At 45.1% G+C, this 21,742-nt stretch overlaps 1 protein-coding gene across 4 annotated transcripts in view; it reads left to right on the forward strand.

Moving 5' to 3' along the window:
- NF1 (neurofibromin 1) overlaps positions 1–21,742 on the forward strand; it is a 69,396-nt gene that overhangs the window by 981 nt on the left and 46,673 nt on the right. For 3 of the 4 annotated variants that reach the window (XM_033077935.1, XM_033077937.1, XM_033077936.2), the window contains exons 2-20: positions 5,740–5,883; positions 7,359–7,442; positions 9,021–9,211; positions 11,538–11,644; positions 11,871–11,938; positions 12,175–12,250; positions 12,765–12,922; positions 13,460–13,633; positions 13,804–13,926; positions 14,213–14,287; positions 14,607–14,738; positions 17,545–17,679; positions 18,644–18,757; positions 19,077–19,156; positions 19,646–19,769; positions 20,380–20,508; positions 20,885–21,131; positions 21,453–21,526; positions 21,646–21,729. In XM_033077935.1, the coding sequence (XP_032933826.1) occupies positions 5,740–5,883; positions 7,359–7,442; positions 9,021–9,211; positions 11,538–11,644; positions 11,871–11,938; positions 12,175–12,250; positions 12,765–12,922; positions 13,460–13,633; positions 13,804–13,926; positions 14,213–14,287; positions 14,607–14,738; positions 17,545–17,679; positions 18,644–18,757; positions 19,077–19,156; positions 19,646–19,769; positions 20,380–20,508; positions 20,885–21,131; positions 21,453–21,526; positions 21,646–21,729 (2,319 nt within the window). The remainder of the gene's footprint in view (positions 1–5,739; positions 5,884–7,358; positions 7,443–9,020; positions 9,212–11,537; positions 11,645–11,870; positions 11,939–12,174; positions 12,251–12,764; positions 12,923–13,459; positions 13,634–13,803; positions 13,927–14,212; positions 14,288–14,606; positions 14,739–17,544; positions 17,680–18,643; positions 18,758–19,076; positions 19,157–19,645; positions 19,770–20,379; positions 20,509–20,884; positions 21,132–21,452; positions 21,527–21,645; positions 21,730–21,742) is intronic. The other variant, XM_033077938.1, reaches the window with a different exon arrangement.

A 21,742-nucleotide genomic window follows, 5' to 3' on the forward strand; every position in this document is an offset into this window, starting at 1 on the left:
ACCCTGCTTGGTGTAAATCCATGGAAAACGTAGAGCTGATTCTCTAGACTGAGCCTTGTTCCTGTACTCATCTGTCCCTCAGTGCTGCTGGGCTTCAGCACCCTGCAGGAGGATGTGACCTGGCACAAGAAAAACAAACTGTTTCTTTTTGCATTTATATCAAGTTCATTTTGAAGAGGAGAATATCAAACTTTGTGTTTTGACATTATAATAAGGCAGTTTTTGCAATACATTATAGATATATTTGCATAGTTACCCTATTCTCCCCCTTATCTTGAGTCATGGATTACTTTTTCCATAAACTTAGAAAACACAGGATTGATTATGCTCCCAATAAGAAAATATTTCTTGATATAGTGGTGTTAAAAGGCCCTTGGCTTTCTCCTCTTCTTTGTGGTGTATGTTGTGGAATTGGGCTTGCCAGCATCTGTTAGGAGTTACAAACTTCTTAGAACAGAATTATTTTTCTGTACTTTTTATGGCTTGATTATGGATAGGTGTAGGGGAGGAGTTCCTCTCTGGATAGGAAGGAAGTTCTGATTCTTGAGAGGCTGGAATAGTGGAGTTACAGTGACAATGTGCATCATGTACATCATTGTCACTCATGGTGTCTTATCAGAGTATACTGAATATGTGCAATTATTTCAGTGGTGTTTGTGCAGCTGTGAGGGTTTGCATCCTGTGTGTGTCTGAATGCAGGACCTCTGGATTCACTCAGGAGCCACTGCTTGGCATGTCAGGGTGTGTTTGAGTGAGCAGGGGGAGAGGGGCAGCTCGGGTCTGTTGTGCTGTGGATTTTCTGTGCAGGGGAAGACAAACTTTTCCAGGGTTTCTTCCTTCCTTTGCAAAGAAGGAAAGTGTAACCATCTTTCCTCCAAATTTACAGATGTAGACAGGCTTTTCATTCATTTGCTGAGTGCTTGAATTCATTTTAGGAAAGATGAAACAGCAAGCTGAGAGGATGCTAATCGGTATTGAAAACAAGGGAAATCAGGGCAAACCAGTCTGTTCTGGTCTGCTCTTGTTTATTGTTATAAATGCTGCTTTAACCAAAATCTGCTTTTGTGTGTACAATTCTGTGGGCCTGGAGTGACTGGCAAGCAGAGTTCTGTGAATTAACCAGTGCCTGGCTCATGGAATAAATCTCTGGAGCTGCTGCCAGTCCTGCCCTGTGCTCCAGGAGGCCTCACCTGCTGCAGGGCTGTCCTGGGGCTGTGAGGGGAGAGCACTCAGCACAGCCTGCCTGTAGTACTGGTTATTGTGTTTTTCAAAACTTGGGGTGAGCAGGATAAAATTAAACTGCAGTAGCACAAAAAACCTGGAAATTTATGGCATTCCCTGTGATTTCAGACATAGTCTTTGGAAAATAAAATTCTCTGGTTTTGTATGGAAATATTCACTTCCAGTTTTCATAGTGTTGTGTTTTCACAGTGCTTTAAGTGTGTTACAATGTGAAATCACAGGAGGGCTGGCACAGCACTGGAATAGTTGTGAGCATAGTTGGAGGAGTCTGCCCAAACCATTTACATCTAGATTGGTTTAAAACTATCAGATGTAATAAAAACTATGAATCCTGTATAAACTTGTGGCCATGTAGGTGGTTACTGTGGTAGAATGCCCTCCCTGGAAGTGTTCAGGGAATGACTGGAGGTGGCACTCAGTGCTCTGAGCTGGTGACAAGGTGGGGATCAGTCCCAGGTTGGACTGGGTGATCTCAGAGGTCTCTTCCAACATTAATGATCCTGTGATTCTGATATGCTTTAAAGAAAGAGGACTTTTGTTCTGTGGATTTTGGCTTGGGCAGTTCATGAGGTGTGATGGCTCTCAGTTAAACTGTATGAAAACTGGAAGTCAGTAGTAGTGTTCTAGTCTCCCTTTAATTAAAGGTATTAAACTAAAGCAAATACTCCCTCATCCTGTTGATTTTTCTCCACAGTGTTTGAAATCTGTGCAGAACCAGAGACCTGCAAAAGCAGTGGTTGCAGGTACCAGCTCTGGTTTTCCTTGTGGCTTGTTAGGAAATCACTCCTGGTAATGGGATGTACTGTGAGGTGTTTCCTGTGTTGTGCTGGCTGTGCCCCAGGGCTGTACCTGGGCTGGCACAAGGTGCAGCTCCTGTCCCCAGGTGCTGTGTGGGGAAGGTTCCCCCAGAGCTGGGGGCTGAGGGGGGCTGGAGCCCTGCCCTGCAGCACAAGGTGTGCTGTCTCATCTTCCCCATGGCACAGCTTTGGTGTGATGGCTCCCAGAGTGTGAGCAGTGGGTTTGCAGCTGAGGTGCTGCTGTGCACAGGGCTGGAGCCCAGGGACAGGGAATGAAGTCCCAGTGTCACAGGTGTCACCTGGCTGCAGTGAGGAGCTGCTGGCAGTGCCCAGGTGATCCTGGCCCTTCCTCACCTAACACAGTGGTTGTGTTGGCAGGATGGGTAAATAAATACTCAACTGATCACAGCACCAACTTCAGTTCTGACAATGCTTTATTTTAGAGCAGCCTGTATTAAACCTTTGGGAAGTTGTGTGTTCTTGGGAAGGCTGAGCTGTGAGGTTCTTTTCAGGGACGGTGCCTCTTCAGCAGGTGTGTGTTCCTACAGGGCAGGAGGGTGCCTGTTGATTTTGAGGGTTTGTGTCTGGTTCTGACATTGTTGATGCTGAGGAGGGCTGGTGCTGTGGGGATTTCTGCCACCAGTACATGTGTGTCTTTGGGTGTGCTGAAAAGCTCCAAGAAATCGTTTGGAAGGATGAGCTGAGGTGGATTTTGGGGCTGTTAAGGACAGCACTAGGGACTCTTTGCTGGATGTTGTGTGTTTCTCCAGACTGTTTAGTACAGACTAAACAGAGATGATTTAACTTTGTGTTCATTAACTACAGGTGGTAAAGCAAAATCCTTGGCTCAGTGTAGCTTTTCTTTTTTACACAACTTACAGACACTCAGGCCTGTCAGTGGTGGTAGTTCCAAACCAATGTCCATGTTCATTTAACAAAAGATTGGACCTTCTTTCATCAGACTACAGAATACCTGAAACAGGTACTAATCACTTCACAGGCATGAAGAACACTCATTTTTCTAAATAATTAATCGATGACCAAGGCAGGATTCCTTAAACTGAACATTTTTGGATAAAAGTAAAAAAAAAAACCCCAAACACAGTAAATCTCTTTTCTTTCTACATCTCAAACATTTACAATTTGATAGCTGTAAGGGTTCCAGATTTCATGTACCTATTTTGTTTTTGTCCAGTACATGAAATAAGGCAAAACTGAGACCCAGATGCCATTGTTGCCTTGGTGTGTGGCTCGTTGGGCTGAGGGAGGTGTGGGGAGCCCTGGTGTGAGCTGGATGTGCCCAGTGCAGCTGCTGCTCCCTCTGTCAGGGCATGTGTTCGGTTTGAAGCCCCAGTTATATTTAAGCTTTGTGCTCTAATTTTTCTTTCTAATTCAAATAGCTCTACAGGAAACCATTTGTCAGTATTTATTTTTTCTAAAATAAAATCAAAGTCAATGAAAGTAGCATTTCAGCTTTTTTTCCCCCCCAATGTTTAGATTAATGGATATTTGTAGAGAAGTAAAGTAGATTCTCTTTAGTCACTCAGCACTGGCACTGCATTCTGTGAGGGGAAATAAAATGTTCTAGTGTGTCAGAGTGCACAAAGAAAAGAGCTGAGAAATAAAAAACCCCGAAATAACAGTGCTAATATTTCCTTTTTGTATGGTTTCTTATTTTAAATGGTAGTATAAAAAGCAGTTTTACTTCTAGGTGACCTTGTTGTAGTAGCTGTTGTGGCAGGAAGCTCCAGAAGTGTGTAATGTGATGTTTCTCTGGCATGGGAGCACACAGAACTAGATCTATGACACAGTTTCTTTGAGAGGCTCTTCTCAAGTGTTTTAGCACTCAGTGGTATCAAGCTTTGCTGCTGCTGTCAGCACAGATACTTGAAAATTCAAATAAAAAGTACTAGCAATAGTGAAATTTTAAATTAAATGTATCTATCATCCACCAATGACTTCCAAAAATGTATTGTAAAAATAACATCTGACAGTGAAAACAAAGCTTGAGTCATAAATGCTGTTTATTCTGCTTTTGCAGGGGTAAAAGGAGCACATTGGAGTGCCTGGTGCTGCTGTAAAAGCACTGCAGCCCCAAGTGCCAGGGAGTCACAAATTTGGGGGGCAGTGAGCTGGATTGCCCAGGGGAGCTGGGAGTGTCTCTGCAGACCCTGAGGGGCAGCAGCAGGGCCCTGAGGGGCAGCAGCAGGGCCCTGAGCAGCAGCAGCAGGGCCCTGAGGAGCAGCAGCAGGGCCCTGAGGAGCATCTTTCCTTCATTAACAGTCAGCCATGAACATCCTAGTCCATGGTACCAAAGGAACTGAGCTTGACCCCACCCCAAAGCTCAGCTTATACAGAGAGAGGGGGTCCCCCATGGCATCAGGACAGGGTGCCAGTGCCCTTTTCCCTGCCAGGGACAGGCTGGCTCAGGCACACTGCATTCAGGACTCTTGGATAAAAGTGCTCCAAGCTGGGGTTCTTCAGAGCCATTCATCTTGTATTTTAAAAGTGGGTGTTTGGGCTTCCCCCAGCAGACAGTGGTGTCAGGGGCTGCAGGTGGGGAGGGTGTCCTTGCAGAGCCCCCAGCCTGGGAGGGCCTCCTAAGGCACTTTGCAAGTCCTTGGAATCCTTCTTTTACCCTCTCTTCAATTCTCTGTCTGATAATCTTTTCTAATGCACAAATATTACACCAGGGCATTTCCATTGAGCTATTGCTGTCTTTCAGAATACCTTTATTCACAATTCTGGTCAAAATTGGTTAAAACTTGTAGTAACAATTCAAGCTTCTATGGATAGGGGATTCCAATTTCACACTTTAAAAGTGCAAGTGCCATAAATACTCCTATCTTTGTTTGCCTTTAGAAAGTATAAATCCTGAGTAAAACATGGTTTGTGAAGAGTGGTGTCCCAGAAGTGGCAGCTTGGAGCAGGCAGGGGGAGTGGGAGTGTGCCTGGGAAGTAACTGGTTTGTGACCCCTGAAGAATTTGGGTACAGCAGGAAACAAAGTGCCCAGTGTTCACACAGCAGCAGGAGCATCCTGGGACTGTGCAGTCACTCTGGATCTTGCCTTGCTGGGAAAAGATGCATTTCAGGTCCAGTTTTACCACTGGATGTTGGGCAGGGACAGGTAACATGGGGCTCATAGGAGCGTGTTTGAGGCTGAAATTCATCTCTGGGGGTGTTTGTGGGGGAACCCCAAAGATCCCCACATCCCTGGGGGGCTGCAGGGCCACTCCTGTCCTGTGACACAGCAGGGGACACACAGAAGCAAGCTGCCTTCCAGCTCTGGGAGCTGCTGGGGCTTTCCTCCCCTCAGGTCCCAAGATGCATTTTTTTCTTGCAGGTATTTGCCTTGGAAGACTTTTGATCTTTAATAAGCCCATTTTAAAAATACAGAATCTTTTCTTGGAATTCTATCTTATATTTTTCTACTCCTTTTCATTGCTTTGACAATCAGGTTGTAGAAAATTTATCACAAAATAGAGGTTTGGTTTCAGTTCAGAAAAAGGAGCAGGTGAACTTAAGCACTTTGTTTTATAGATAACTAATGGGAAGATGAATGTAGAGATGACATAATGCATCTGCTGTTGTCTCTTGTAGAATGTTTTTCAAGATAGTTTGTGCTGTCATAAGTTTTTAATTCATGTTCAAAGCTGTGAATTTCAATGTGAAAAAGCTTATAACAGTTCTCTCTTGTAGCTTCCAATAAAGGCTTGCCAGCAGAATACCCACACCAAAGTCAGCACGGAGCACAACAAGGAGTGTCTCATCAACATTTCCAAGTACAAGTTTTCCCTGGTCATCAGTGGTCTCACCAATATCTTAAAAAATGTTAATAACATGGTAAGTTTTCTAATTTTGCATTGTTTGTTGATTTTTTTCAAATAGTTGTTATTTATTTGTATTGTACAGTCTGCAGAGAATTACTTGAAATTTGGTCAAATTGTTGCTTACCTTTTACACTTAGTTGTTTTCTGTTCTGAAGTTCACCAGCAGTATCCATCAGGGCCATGTTCCACAGAAAGGCATTGGGATTTTGGGGCAGGGAGAGGATTTAAAATTAGGCTATTTGAATTTTCCAGACTGCCTGTGTGTTTTACCGTGTGTCTGTGTATGTAAAACAGATGTATTTTGTAACAACCAGGTGAGTTTCAGTCAGAACCTTTGTAATGAGAAAAATTTAGTTGATTGACTTTTAAATCCATGTAATTTGGGATCATTTGGAATCTCCCCAAACAGGTAACAGAGCTGGCCAGGCTCTGGCAGTACTTTTTTATGGTTTTAGAGACATTCTTTGGAGTGAGCCCTTGGCTGTCAGTTTTACAGGGATGTGCATCTGCTGGAGCTGCAGAGGACTGATAAAATGAGAAAATAGGCTGCCCTGCTGCTAGGGATTTTAGGCTGCTTAAAGCTACCTGTAATCCCTTTGGAGAGAGAATTTATTTTAATTAAACTCTACAGGCATGAGAAAACATGTTGATGTGCAAGATGATTGGCTGATAAATGAGAAAACTGTGCAGCTGCATGCAGTTTGTATGTGTGACACACAGATTTTGAGAGGAAGGACCTAGCTAAAAGTGTCAGTTAAAAAGTCAGCATTTGCCCTGAGGAGCAAGTGTGGATGTTTGTCACGTGTGAGCTTCAGTGGGAGCCAGCAATAATTGGGAAGGATTTCTGTAGCTGAAGCAAACAAGAGACAGTCAATGATAACACTCTTGGTTTCTGAAAGTCTCAGCTGCAAGCTGGGCTTAGGTGAGCCACCCCTGGTGTGGGGTGGAGTCAGAGTCTCTGGGTGGCTCTGGCAGGTGCTGTGTGTGGGCAGCTGTGCCCAGGTGGTTTGGATGAATCTTTCCTGCTTTATTTCGCTGTCTTCACTGCCTGTTCTTGGCACAGGGCTGGTGCTGGCTGAGCCCCCCGAGGGAATCCTGCCTTCTGCCCATGTCTGCAGTGGGGCAGCCTGTAGGTAGCTGGAAATGTCAGCTGTAATGGCACCAAAATAGGTTCTGAGAGGTGGAACCTGCATTTCTGAGCAGCTGCTGGGCCTGGTGGAGGGGAGGGGCTGCAGGGCACCTCCAGCCTTACTTTGCAGGGGCTGTGTTCCTTAGTGCATTTGGCTTTGCAGACTGGATGAAGATATTTCTTTAGTGATAAGGTTTTAATTCCTGTATTAATCTGATTTTTGCTGGCTTTATGTCTGATTTTCCAAACCAGAGCAGTAATGGAGCCATAATTTACTGTGCCACTTTGCTGCTTCACTTGCATGCATTACAAGTCAAATATCTGTGTCTTGGACAAATCCATATCCTTTCTACTTCTAGAGAATATTTGGAGAAACTGCTGAAAAGAATTTATATCTATCTCAGCTGATTATCTTGGATACACTGGAAAAATGTCTGGCAGGGGTGAGTAGGCTTGCATAAGTAATTCTAACTTGGAATCCAATGGGTTGGAGAATACAGGTCAAATGCTCCTGTATCTGTTGTTACTGGTACTAAAAACTTACCAGATTTAGAGCAAAGTAGAATTAATGCCATTTAAAGAATACTAAAAATCCTATAAATGCAAGTAGTTGATGTAATTAATGCATTAACGATTTGGAGGGTGCTTTTTATTGTCTAAAATTAATGGTTTTTTTCATGTTAAAAGTAGCAGAGAATTCAGTACAAATTTTTCATTTCGTGCTACTTAGTTCTCTGCACACTGCTGAGTTTTCTTTAAATGCCTTAAAACTTTCATTTGTTGAAGTAATTTTCCATGTGCTTTTATATAGAGCAGAAACTTTGCTACCACTGCTCTGGAGATGATTTCTGCAGGTGTTTCCTAGATTACATGAGTTAACCATGTCCAAATCTCCGCTGGGAGCCCAGGCCTGAGGTTTGCAGTCAGAGCTGCTCGAGGCAGTTTGCTGCTCCCTTTGGGAGGAGAGCGGTGCTGCTTGTACAGCTCACTGTGCTCAGCTGGAACTGCAAAGCCAAACTCCACTGAGAGAGACATTTGCAGTGGTTTATTCTTTTAACAAGAACAGGATTTTATTTTTAAGCTGTGTTCAATTTCCAGCTTTTACAGCTGAGGAAAGCACCTCTTTTTTGGCACTTTTTGTCTTTGGTGCATTGAGTCAAAAAAGCAGTTTGAGTCAAAAAAATGGAATTTAAGCTTCAGAATTTACTTATTTTTAAATACTCCTTCTGTGCATAATGTTTGAAACAGTGGTTTTCCTGATAGATCATCATATTTAAATAGCCTGAAATTGTGCTGAATGTTTCTTGCTCTGCAGTTTGAGGCAGAATATGTTAAATTGGAGTGAGCCAAAGCTCCGTACAAAGCGTGTTGTGTTCTGTGGTATCTTCAGATGGATTTCTTGCTCAATGTTTCATCAAGTTCTCATGGCAACAGGACTCAGATCAACTAAGTGGGAGTCTCTGAAACTTCCCAATTCCCTATGGAGAATTCATTGGTAGAATTTTAGAAAGCTTTAGTGCTGACCCTTCTGTTAAAACTTGCTCTTAGTAGAGCAAAGTTTCACTTTGAATTCTTTTGTAAATAGTTTCCTTATGTCTCACACTGTGCAAACTGGCAAAAATTAGATTTTTCTTTTGCAGGGAAATTAAGCCATTTTTGATTTGTACAGAGCAATTCCCAGCAAGAGTGAGAGAGAAGCACCTCTTTTTTGGTTCATTTTGATATAAAATACTTGCTGTCAAAATTTGACCCCCAAGCCCCTACCCAAAGGGAGGTGAGGGCTGGCTTTGCCCTTTAGCCCTCGGTGGAAGCCAAGGTGGTCTGGGCTGTCCTGGTGCTGGACACAGAGCAAAGTGTGTGCTGCTCCAGAAACTGCATTGGTGTTCTGCTGCATGCAGAGGAGGGTGGTCAGCCTGGAGTGCTGCATGGCCAGCTGCAGGTGTGGGGTGGGCTGGCTGCAGGTTCTGCCTGCCCTGCAGAATCCAGGAGTTTGTTTCTGAATTCTTTTTGTTTGCTTGCAGCAACCCAAGGACACGATGCGTCTGGACGAGACCATGCTGGTGAAGCAGCTGCTGCCCGAGATCTGCCACTTCATCCACACGTACCGCGAGGGCAACCAGCACGCGGCCGAGCTGCGCAGCTGCGCCTCGGGGGTGCTCTTCTCCCTCAGCTGCAACAACTTCAACGCAGTCTTCAGCCGCATCTCCACCAGGTACTGACTGCTGCAGGGCTGACAGGGACAGCACTGCACTGCTGCTGTGGGCTGGGGAGGGACCGAACTGCACTGCTGCTGCAGGCCTGGGCAAGGACAGCACTGCACTGCTACTGCAGGGCTGGGGAGGGACAGCACTGCACTGCTGCTGCAGGCCTGGGGAAGGACAGCACTGCACTGCTGCTGCAGCCTTGGGGAAGGACAGCACTACTCTGCTGCTGCTGCAGCCCTGGGGAGGGACAGCACTGCACTGCTGCTGCAGGCTGTTCGGAGGAGCCAGTGCTGTGCTTTAAATGCTCTTTAGTGGAGTAGTTCTCAAGTGGAATACCCTCAACCTTCACTGCTTTACTTGGATTTCAGGTTATGAAATGAACCTGCTTCAACCCCATCCTGGGTTACTGCTGGCTGCATTTATTGCTTTTTTAATCTACTTTCAGAAGTGCCAATGAAAATAGGGAGTGAAAATAATGCAGAAAAAGTTGAATAAGTTCTTGTGGGTGCCAGGTGTCTTGGGGTAAAACGGATGCTGAAGCTAATGGTTGTATCCATTTACTTACAAATTTAGAATGAAAATTGGTGATTGTCCACAGCTCTGCTGGAGCCCCGTGGTTGTTTTCCTGCTAGGAAGCTTTTATGTTAAATCTCCCTTATGCCTGAAGGGGACAAACAGCTGGGCTGTTTGTTAGTTGTTGGAAAAGACCCATTTGTCTTCTGACTGACTTGAGTTTCACAGCACATTTACTGTAAAAATAACTGGATTTTCTGCTTTTCTAAGTGAGAAGGGAGACAGGCCCAAAATTTCCATCTATTCTTTGCTCTTTTTGCTCTGTTCCAGATCCTTCTGATGCTTCAGCATTTGTCAATCCACTAGAGTGGTGTGCTAAGCTTTTTATTGCTGAAATACTTTGATGTTTCTTGAAAGGTGCTTGAAGTAGCTTAGTTCTTGTCATGCAGTGTTACAGTTGACATCATTCTTGATTTATTAGAAGTGGAGCTTGGGCAGCTTTACATGATCACATAGCAGTGAGTGAGCCAATTCAATTGAAACAAAGGTTTATATTTTCCTCATATATTTATATATTTCTTTGGAAAATGCATGTGTTTTAGAAATCAGTCTAAAGTGATTAATTTAAAATTTTAAGTATTTTCAAAGTTGTTAGAGCCTTTAATAACTTCTATTTCAAGAACATAGACTTGGCAGCTTCCATGGGGGATGTGGTTTTGCTCTGTAGGTTGATTGTGTTTTGTTGCTTATGGAAATGGAAACACTTTCTCCTTTTATTGGAAGCATTTTTCAGTTGAAACTTTAGGGAATCGTTGTATCAGGTTGCTGAACCTGAGTGCATTTGTGTGCCTGTAGCAGGGTTTGTTCCCCCACCCAGAGCCCCCTGAGCATCCCTTGGAGCTGGAGCAGAGTGCTTTTCCCCAACCTGCTTTCCTCACAGATGCCTTGTACAGCAACAGTTAAATGTCTGACCAATTGTTGCTGGTCTCCACAGGGGTCAGCCTGCTGCCAGTCAGCACTGCTGATCCCTGACCTGGGTTTCCTGTTTAGGCATATTTCTGGGCCTTGCACAGCAGCTGGGGGATTTTTGGCATGAAAAGCGCAGCAGTGGGGACCTTCCCATTCCCAGCGAGGGCTGTGCAGTTTCCCTGGCGCTGAAGACATGAAGAACTGCTTTTGTGTCTAGTGCTGGAAATCACATTCCATGTCTGAAACACATCTGTAGCCTTGGAAGGAACTGTAGCAGTCAGAGTTTGTGGGAACAGATGCTGTAGTGATCAGTGCCTTGGTGTCTGGGAGATGCTGAGTAAATCCTCTGAGACACCAGTGTGAAAAGATGCTGTTGTGTTTAAACTGTGTGGTTAAACTTCATCCTGAGTGCTCAGGCCAGAGAAACATGGACCAAGAATGGTTGTGGGTCCCTGCAGTGATATCCTGTACCATCAGTCCCTGCTCTGCCCTGAGGTCTCACCTGGGGCAGGAGCCTAAAGGTGTCAGGAGTCCATGACTTTAACGTTAATTGAAAAGATGACAAGGTTACTGCCTCAGGAGGGTGGATAACACAAGGAATTAGGCAAATCTTGGGCACAGTCCATCCACAGAAGGTACTGGCATCGTGTAAGACTCACTTCTGGTGTTCTAGCTCCATTTTCAGTGTGAGGATGGCACAAGATCCTCCTAGTCATGCAAGATCTTAATTTCTAAATCTGGAAATGTTTATCTGAGATGAGGGAACATTCCCCTGCTATTGAAATGTCTCACAGGTGTGTTCATACCTGAGAAGATCTGGTGGAAAAGTTTATTTACTTTGTGTATTTTTAGATTGCAGGAACTGACTGTTTGTTCAGAAGATAATGCTGATGTTCATGATATTGAACTTTTACAGTACATCAGTGTGGATTGCTCAAAACTCAAGCGACTCTTACAAGGTGAGAGCTGAGCCTGTGTTTTGAAATATTTGTTTGAATCTGGTTAGTCAGAGATGACACAGTGCAGTTGATATATCTGGGGTTTATTGCTCTTTTACTCCAGTCATGTATTTACTGAAGTATTTAAAAATTGTTAAGTACTCTTAAAACATCAATTTGAAAATTGCTTTGTGTTGTTTTTAGAAGAAGTTTCTGTTCTAAATGCAGAAATGTTTTATCTTTGCAGAGACTGTATTCAAGTTTAAAGCCCTTAAGAAAGTAGCTCAGTTAGCTGTTATCAACAGTCTTGAAAAGGTAAGTGTTCAACACTTCTGTCTCACTGCTTATTTTCAGACTTTATTCTAGTTTGGGAATAGTTGCAATTTAGTAATTTACTATAAAATAAAAATTGCTGTCTCCCTTTGATGCAAATATATTTTTCGAGAAATTTAGAGTGATTAGAATTAAGAATAAAACCTCTTTGTTTAAACGTGTAATTCAGTAAAAATCTTGGAGCTCTGGAATGTAAAGGTGTTTTCTGTTATCTGCAGGCATTTTGGAACTGGGTGGAAAACTATCCTGATGAGTTCACAAAGCTGTACCAAACCCCCCAGACTGACATGGCTGGTAAGGCATAACACATGACAGTGTTCCAGGTTGGTTCCTCACACATCCCCAATGCATTCACTTGCATTTTGTGTCCTCTTTGCTCCTCGTGCAGCCTGCAAATACACAATTATTTCTGCCAGCCTTTGTCAGGGCAGGCAGGGGTATGTTCCTGTCTCTTCTTTCCTGACTCCCCTCTTAAAAGAGATTCATTTTGTGCTTCACAACACAAAGAAATAAACCCCAAAAGATGGAGACTCTTTAAATGTATATTTTTCATCTTGATACAGGGTAAAAACTTAGAGAACATCACCTTTACTTGTCTCTAGTGAAAAAGAGAGGAGAATTTAATATTTTCAGGTAAACCATGTCTTTAACTGGGTTGAGACCATTTGATCCCCAGTAGCATGTCAGTAATGTGCAAACCAGAACTTTCCTTCTGTGTAGGTGGAACTGTCCCTCTGCTCTTTTATACCTGTTCTTTACCTCTTCATGGTTAAAACTGGTATTGAACTGGGCCTTATGTTTTATGCAGATTGTGCTGAGAAGTTGTTTGATTTAGTGGATGGCTTTGCTGAAAGCACAAAACGTAAAGCAGCAGTGTGGCCACTGCAGATCATCCTCCTGGTCCTGTGTCCAGAGATAATCCAAGACATAGCAAAGGATGTGGTAGAGGAAACTAAAATGAACAAGGTAGGAGAAGTAGCTGAATTTTGGCTCTGGTTTTTAGAGTATGCTCGGTTTTGCTGATTCTGTATTTCAGGGATGTTTAATTTTGTCTTTCCTCCTTAAAGGGCACATTGCAATTCCATATGTAAATTTATGCACTCTTTTTAAGTTCTCACCTTACATATGTTCTTTTAGTGTCAGTAATTCATAGAGATAGTATGTCCCAAACAATGTTATTTCAGAACTTTTCCATCTCCTTGGAGATGTGAATCTCTGTGCTGTGATTTCCTCTGCCTCCCCCTGCAGCACAGGGCTGTGCTGGGGTTCTGGGGTCTGCAGGGGGCTGTGAGCCCCAGAGTTGCAGCACCTGCAGCAGCTGCTGGGTGTGGTGTGGCTGCAGCATCAGGGCTGAGAGTGAGCAACCTCCTGTGCCAGTCTGATTGCCCTGGGTCACTCGAGGGGAATGTCTTTAATCATGACAGCATTTCTCGAGTGCTGCATCCAGTTGGTTTTTGCCATCACAGTGTCTGGTTATAACTACCCCTGGTTTGAATTCTGCAGAAACTGTTCCTGGACAATCTCAGGAAGGCCCTGGCAGGGCACAGTGGGAGCAGGCAGCTGACTGAAAGTGCTGCCATTGCTTGTGTTAAACTGTGCAAAGCATCTACCTACATCAACTGGGAAGATAATTCTGTCATTTTCCTGCTAGTGCAGTCCATGGTGGTGGATCTTAAGGTAAGAATGTTTGTTTCCTATTTGCAGTGAAGAAATTTGAAATAATTAAGTGAACTTTGAATTTCGTCTTAATTGAATACCAGTCATTTTCAGTGGAAAGTTTTGTATTAAAAGTATCAAACAATAATCATGGTACCTGATTTATGTATTTGTTTTTCTGAATTATATAGAATTTGCTGTTTAACCCAAGCAAACCTTTTTCAAGAGGCAATCAGAATGCAGATGTAGACCTGATGATTGACTGCTTGGTTTCCTGCTTCCGCATAAATCCTCACAATAACCAGCACTTCAAGGTAAGAACACTGCTTATGGGAAGTCATTCTATTGATGACCTGTCAGTTATAAAAGCTGTGCTAACAGCAGCTTGAAGCTCATAATGAGTTCAACTGTATAAATATCCCTTAGTAATAAATCCCTGCATGTTTTGATAAATCTTTTCACAGCTGATTAGGCTTCTCTTGTTCAGATTTGACAGCTTTGTCAATTTAATAAAAAGGCTCCAGAATGTTTTTCAGGGTGATAAGAAAGATGGTAAAGACAAAGATATTCCTAAGTGGCTTTTATGTATTTTTATTGTAGATCTGCTTGGCACAGAATTCCCCATCAACATTTCATTATGTGCTGGTAAATTCACTCCACCGAATCATCACAAATGTAAGTTCTGGCAGTATTTCATCAGCCCAGTGTCTGGGGCTTCTGTGCAGATCAATATCTGCTTAGTAAATGCCATTTGGATAGCAGACCAAGTCTTGTGAGTGCAGAACATCTCAGGGCTGGTGCCTGTTTAGGGGGCAGAGCGATGGAGCGAGCAGCTAGGTCAGAATTGGTGCTTCAGTTGCAGCCTGTTTAGATGTTCCGGGTTTGATAAGGGGCATGCAGAATGGTGGTGGGGATACTGATAACAGGGTGCACTTGGGTGAGGGCTGGGTCCCCTCAGCCGTGCCTCGGGCTCAGCGCTGCCCTTGCCTTGCAGTCGGCGCTGGACTGGTGGCCGCGGATCGACGCCGTGTACTGCCACGCCGTGGAGCTGCGCAGCATGTTCAGCGACACGCTGCACCGAGCCATGCAGGGCTGCGGGGCACACCCTGCCATCCGCATGACCCCGGTAAGCCTGGGGGCACTTCTGCCTCTGCCTGCCCCGTGCCAGCCCTGCCCTGAGCCTGGGGGCACCTCTGCCTCTGCCTGCCCAGTGCCAGCCCTGCCCTGAGCCTTGGGGCACTGCCCCTTCCCCTGTGCCAGCCCTGCTCTGAGCCTGGGGGCACTGCCCCTTCCTCTGTGCCTGGGGGCACCTCTGCCTCTGCCTGCCCCGTGCCAGCCCTGCCCTGAGCCTGGGGGCACCTCTGCCTCTGCCTGCCCTGTGCCAGCCCTGCCCTGTGTCTGCGGGCACCTCTGCCTTCCCCTGTGCCAGCTCTGTCCTGAACCTGGGGGCACCTCTGCCTCTGCCTGCCCCGTGCCAGCCCTGCCCTGAGCCTGGGGGCACCTCTGCCTCTGCCTGCCCCGTGCCAGCCCTGCCCTGTGTCTGCGGGCACCTCTGCCTTCCCCTGTGCCAGCTCTACCCTGAGCCTGGGGGCACCTCTGCCTCTGCCTTCCCTGTGCCAGCTCTGCCCTGAACCTGGGGGCACCTCTGCCTTCCCTGTGCCAGCCCTGCCCTGAGCCTGGGGGCACCTCTGCCTCTGCCTTCCCGTGTGCCAACCCTGCCCTGAGCCTGGGGGCACTGCCCCCTTCCCCTGTGCCTGGGGGCACTGCCACCCTCCCCTGTGCCAGCTCTGCCCTGAACCTGGGGGCACTGTCCCTTCCCCTGTGCCAGCCCTACCCTGTGCCTGGGGGCACTGCCCCCTTCCCCTGAGCCTGGGGGCACTGTCCCTTCCCCTGTGCCAGCCCTGCCCTCCTCTCAATCCCCCTTGCACTGGACACTGCAGGGGGAAGGACGTGGTGCTGCACAGAGCAACAGGGAGCCCACAAGGGCTCTGCAGCCCTGCAGTGGTGGGGGTTTGGCTGTTCCTAGGTCCATGTTTCCCGATTTTCCTGCTGCTTTTAAACTGGTGACATGCAAGTGTTTGTCCTGTAAATGTCCTCTGTGGCTAACTGTCCATTTTAAGCTTCTGTCTCTGTGCATAGCCATCTAACATGTTCACCCTTGCTTAATGTGAAAAACCAAAGCATTCTGTAAGTGAAGATAATCACTGAAATCTCTGATACTTTTACCATGATTGGCATGTTCATTTGTCTTGCTTTATGTTGAGCAAGTTGACTGCTTGGTCTTGGTGACAGCAACAAAATAGAAGATTTTTCAGTCATTATGAAATAAAGTCAGTATTCTTGGCTGTCTTGGAAAAAGTCTTGAGTAAATTCAAATTTGTAGTTCATCCAAATTCTTCCAGTAAATCCACACACAGCTGTGTTGCTGCATTCTCCTCTGAAAATTCCGTGAGGACTTCTGCTGTGGCAAGTGGCCTTGGTGGGTTGGTTTAAAAAGCCTAAAATGAAACATAAAAATCCTCCTGCTGGGCTTCTCAAAGGAGAGCAAATGAGCACAATGCTTTTGGTTGAAAGCTACTCCATATTTAACTTGCTTTTCACCTGTGTGTATTCATCTGTTGGAGAATAGTTGCCCTGACAATACCCCTGCTCTGACTGGTGGTGCTTTGTCTTCTGCTTCTCCCTTTCCCCGTGCCTGGCTGCTGTTCCCACGTGCTCAGACGCCCGCCAGCCCCTGCTTTGCATGGCCCTGGGCCTCTGCTGCTGTAAGTATGACCTGTAACTACCGCAGAAAAGCCTTTCCTTGCTGACTTTTCTGTGCATAGTTACTGCAGAGGGAGCCCTGGCAGTGCCACTGCAGCTCCTGTCCCCAGGCAGGCTGGGGGACAGGTGGTGCTTCTGGTGCTTCTGTGCCAGCACGGGGCCCTTCCCATCCCCATCCCCTGCTCTGCTTCAGAACTGGTTCCTGATTGCAGCCTGAGCTCCTGCATGTGTGTCCTTGTGTCCAGTGCTGTCTGTCCCCAGTGCATGGCACAGGGCCTGGCCTGCCTTTCTCACTGGCACCCTGGCCTTGGGATTGTGTGGAGGCAATCAGTGACCTCACAGAACACACCTTTCACCACCTACCTTCCTGGAAATCCCTCAAGTGTGGCAAACTAAGGCTTGGCACAGCTAGCTACTCTACCACTGTGCTATCAATTTCTTGATCAGATGCTTTATGTGGTAGGCTTTATTCCATATATTTGCACAATAACTAATTACTGAAATAACACGAGGTCCTAATTTCTTGTAGAATTTAATCTTGCAGTGTCACAGCTCATCAGTTACCTTGAAGGTGATTTCAACCTAGGCTTTCTCCTTTTGTTCAAAACTTACAAGTAGTTCACTGGTTTTCCAGCTGGAGACAGATTAATTTTATATTTAAGCAATGCCCTGTGTGCCTTTTAGAACTGAAAGGTACATTTTCCAGAGGTTGTTGAGGTGAACATGCAAACATCTGGCCTGAGGCTGTGGCAGAAAATAAAGACATCACTTTGCCTGTGGAAAAAATTCCCTCTCATTTACTTAGAATGAGTTGGAAAGATTTATTTTTATTTGTCTCAGACCAGAGAAATACCTACTATTCTTTTTGGTCCTTTCTTTTTCCTTTCCACTTTTCTTTCACCACAATTGCTTTTCTTTTTTTCTCTTTCGCAAAAAAATTTCTTAAGTCCACATGCAGCTTACTGAAATAATTAAGAGAACTTTAAAATAGTGCTTGCCTGTGAGAGAGGGATTTTGAACTAGGCTGTCTATACTTGAGTTTTGTATACTTTTAAAGTTTTTCTTGAATTATAGATGATAAAAGCAATACATTTCATAAGATATTTAATTATAATGATTGTGTTTGACTGTCTTCTTGACAAGGGCTGTGATTTTTTTCCTTCCATCAGAGCCTTACATTTAAGGAGAAAATGACAAGCCTTAAATTTAAAGAAAAACCTACTGATTTGGAAACCAGAAGCTACAAGTTCCTGCTGTTGTCCTTGGTAAAACTGATCCATGCAGATCCAAAGCTTTTGCTGTGTGTAAGTAAATCCTACTGTCATACTGTTCAGTTGTAGTGGAGTTTACTTTTGAAACTACTAAATGAATAAAAATTAATGGGCACCTGGCTATCTAGGACACTTCCTACTCATGTTTTTCTCTGGTTTTGATGCTCCTGTAGTTTTAAAGGGAAAAGAAACTGTAAGAGACCTTACAGAATCAGAGCAACAATGAGAGGGAGAATGAAGTTCTGTGACTCTGAAGGGGAAGGTGGGGGAAGGAGAAGGGAATAGAAGAAAATTAAAATAAGGGGGTTGGAAATTAGTCATCATTTCAATGAGTACTGTCTTAGATCTTCCATTTTCTCAGGCCTGTGATGGTTTAATATAAAAATATTTCAGTTCTGTCAGAGACATGATATGCAAGGCGTGCTATGGATTAAAAATAAAGTGACAGATTCTCTGAAAGATCCCAAAATCCCCCTGGCTCAGCAGCACAAAGGCTGCAGTAGCTGTCAGTAGTGTGGTCAGGCAGGGGAGGTTCTGAGGCTGAGGCTGTTGTGTGTTTATGTACAGAACCCAGGAATCAGGAGGTGCTGAGGCTGTTGTGTGTTTATGTACAGAACCCCAGGGATCAGGAGGTGCTGAGGCTGTTGTGTGTTTATGTACAGAACCCCAGGGCTCAGGAGGTGCTGAGGCTGTTGTGTTTCTGTACAGAACCCAGGGATCAGGAGGTGCTGAGGCTGTTGTGTGTTTCTGTACAGAACCCCAGGAATCAGGAGGTGCTGAGGCTGAGGCTGTTGTGTGTTTATGTACAGAGCCCCAGGGCTCAGGAGGTGCTGAGGCTGTTGTGTTTATGTACAGAACCCCAGGGATCAGGAGGTGCTGAGGCTGTTGTGTGTTTCTGTGCAGAACCCAGGGCTCAGGAGGTGCTGAGGCTGTTGTGTTTTTCCCTGCAGAACCCCAGGGCTGAGGAGGTTCTGAGGCTGTTGTGTTTTTCCTGCAGAACCCCAGGAAGCAGGGCCCTGACTCGCAGGGCAGCACGGCTGAGCTGATCACGGGGCTGGTGCAGCTGGTGCCGCAGTCCAGCATGCCCGACATCGCCCAGGAGGCCATGGAGGTGAGGGGCACAGCCTGGGGCTCTGGGGGTGGGCACTGCTGCTGCCACAACCTCTCCTTCACAAACACTGTGTGTGTGTGTGCACAGCATGGCTTTGGGCAGAAATGCCAGGGAAAGCCTCTGGGTCTGCAGCATGAGTGTGAAGACTAAAATGAAATGCTGTGGACACAGACTAACAATGAACTCTTGCTCTTCTATGGAAAATGCTTTTTATATCTTTTGATGTTCTTAAAGCAGTGTAATAAATATGTGACCACTTTGCCTGTGCTCAGGTACTCTGTCAAGTTCTGTCTTTAAGTGAAACTCTCTTTGGCTTTAGGCCTTGCTGGTTCTGCACCAGTTGGACAGCATTGACTTGTGGAATCCTGATGCTCCTATAGAAACATTCTGGGAGATCAGGTATGTAAATTGACTGATAGAAATGAGAGAAATAGCTGTTTTGAATTAGCTGAGTGTTTTGGGAAAGCTTTGCAACAGCAGGGAGTTCATGGTCTCTTTGGGTGGGGGGAAAAGCCATCCCACTGACACTAATTTGGACCCTTTGGCAGTTTTAACAGCGAGTGTGAGGCCTGGCAGGATGTGAAGGAGGAACATCCCTAGATGTGTTCCTTCAGAGCAGTGTAGGTAACTCGTGCTGCCCTGTCTGTGCTGTCTCTGTCCCGGGCAGCGCTGGAGCTGCTCCAGGCCGCGGGCGCTGGGAAGGGTCCCAGGGGAGCTTGGCCTGTCCATGCACACTCTCAGCTCTCTGCTGTACTGCTGGAAGCCCAGGGTAGTGTTTGCACAGGGTGTTCATGCTGAGTGCCTATTTCTGTGTGAAATGTAGTGTAATACCTTCAGAAGTACTGGTGCTCCATCGGAAGGCTGATGCTGAATTTCATTTTGCTGCAGCTCACAAATGCTTTTTTATATCTGCAAGAAGCTTACAAGTCATCAGATGCTCAGCAGTACAGAAATCCTCAAGTGGCTGCGAGAGATTCTCATCTGTAGAAATAAATTTCTGCTAAAAAACAAAGTAAGTGAACACCACCAACTCCCTGTTAGGATCGTTAACATGAATTGTTCTCTGTTGTGTCACTTCCTTTATTTACCAGGTTATTTTTGATTGGAAGAGATTTAATAGCTACTCCTACATGTTCTCTTCTCTGATTTCCTCTCTGCTTTGTGAGGCACCTTGGTTAGAATTGCTAACCAAAGTTAGGTTTGAGATTTTTTTTTCTTTAGCTGCACAGGTTGCTGTACTTGCCTAGAAAATGAATGTTTCACAGAAACCTGTGCCTTGTGCCTCTTTACCTAAAACAGGGAAACAGTCCCCAAGGTGAGAGAAATGGTAAAATACACATGTTCATGGACAAATAAGTGTCCTTTTGGATCTCAGGTTCTTCTGAGTCCCAGAATTCTCACTTGCTTCTTTCTGATATTCTGGAAGTATCAAGTAATGCATTTCTTAAGGGGAAATATCAGTCTAAGATACTGTTATCACAAGGAACTTGATAACACCCTGAGAGCAGTGGTGGAAAAAGTACTGTGTAAATGTCCAAGAGCTTTTTACTTTCCTCAAATCTATGCCTTTTACTCTTTTAAAGTATCAGTTAATATATTCTTTTCCTCCCCTCTCTTTATAGCAATCAGATAGGAGTTCCTGCCACTTCCTCTTGCTTTATGATGTCTCTGGAAGTGGAACTAGTCAAATGTCTCTTGACCATGACGCACCAGGGGCTACCCTGAGGAAAGGGAAGGGGAATTCTTCCATGGTAAATAATACATGTTGATAGCTAATTTTAACACTTGATAAAAAACTTGTGGGCAAGTAGAAATTAAATTACTTCTAGAGTAATTTTTGAAAATAAAATCATTTACTTCTGAGGAAGAAAAGACATATGTATCCTAAATAATGTATGTATTTAATGTGCTGGTTAGCAGTGATGTCTCAGACTTTACAAAGTCACATTGTTTCAGTTAAAGTGTTGGTGAATATTTTTTGATTAGGATTGCAAACAGCATCGTGACAGCACACCAGAGCTCTGATCCTTTTTAGGGTGGCTCATTCCTGCTAGAGCAGAAGCAGTTTGGCCAGGGCTGAGTTTGCCAGGAGGGTTCCCCAGGTGACAGTGGTGTGTTTGTTCCCAGGAGAGCACGGCAGGGTGCAGCGGGACGCCCATCTGCCGCCAGGCCCAGACCAAGCTGGAGGTGGCCCTGTACATGTTCCTGTGGAGCCCGGACATCGAGGCAGTGCTGGTGGCCATGTCCTGCTTCCGTCACCTCTGTGAGGAGGCCGACATCAGATGTGGGGTAGATGAGGTCTCGGTGCATAATTTTTTACCGAACTACAACACCTTCATGGAGTTTGCATCTGTGAGCAACATGATGTCAACAGGTAAGAGTCAGGAGTCAGTTCAAGTGACTTTGGACCTGGGCACAAGACTGTTACTTGTGTTTGAGTTCTTTAAACAGGTTGAGGTTGTTTATTTCATGCTGCTCTGGCTTTTCCTGGAATGTCTTAATTATTAGAATTGCTAGAAAGTGTAAGGAATTTGGGTGACAGCTCAGGAGGATTTTACAATTGTGTAACAAGAAGCTATCTTTCTAAAGGCTTTAAGGGGGATATGTTCCTCTTAATTCAGTAATTACTTTCAAAGATCACAAGTTAAATGTAGGTGGGTTTTCAAAAACTTTCAATGTTGTGTGCCCTTGGCAGGGAGAGCTGCTCTTCAGAAGAGAGTGATGGCATTACTGAGGCGCATTGAGCACCCCACTGCAGGCAACACAGAGGTGAATTAGCTTCTCACTTCATACACTGTGTGTGCATATTCAGAAAACAAACACAGAGATCTTGTTGCTACAAGTAGTTTTGAAGTTAAATCTTGGTATGTCTTCTTATCTTCTTTCAGGCCTGGGAGGATACACATGCAAAATGGGAACAAGCTACCAAACTAATCCTTAACTATCCAAAGACCAAAATGGAAGATGGGCAGGTGACTATGAATT

This window comes from Catharus ustulatus, chromosome 22 (genome assembly GCF_009819885.2).
Source record: "Catharus ustulatus isolate bCatUst1 chromosome 22, bCatUst1.pri.v2, whole genome shotgun sequence".
NCBI classification, from domain to species: domain Eukaryota; kingdom Metazoa; phylum Chordata; class Aves; order Passeriformes; family Turdidae; genus Catharus; species Catharus ustulatus.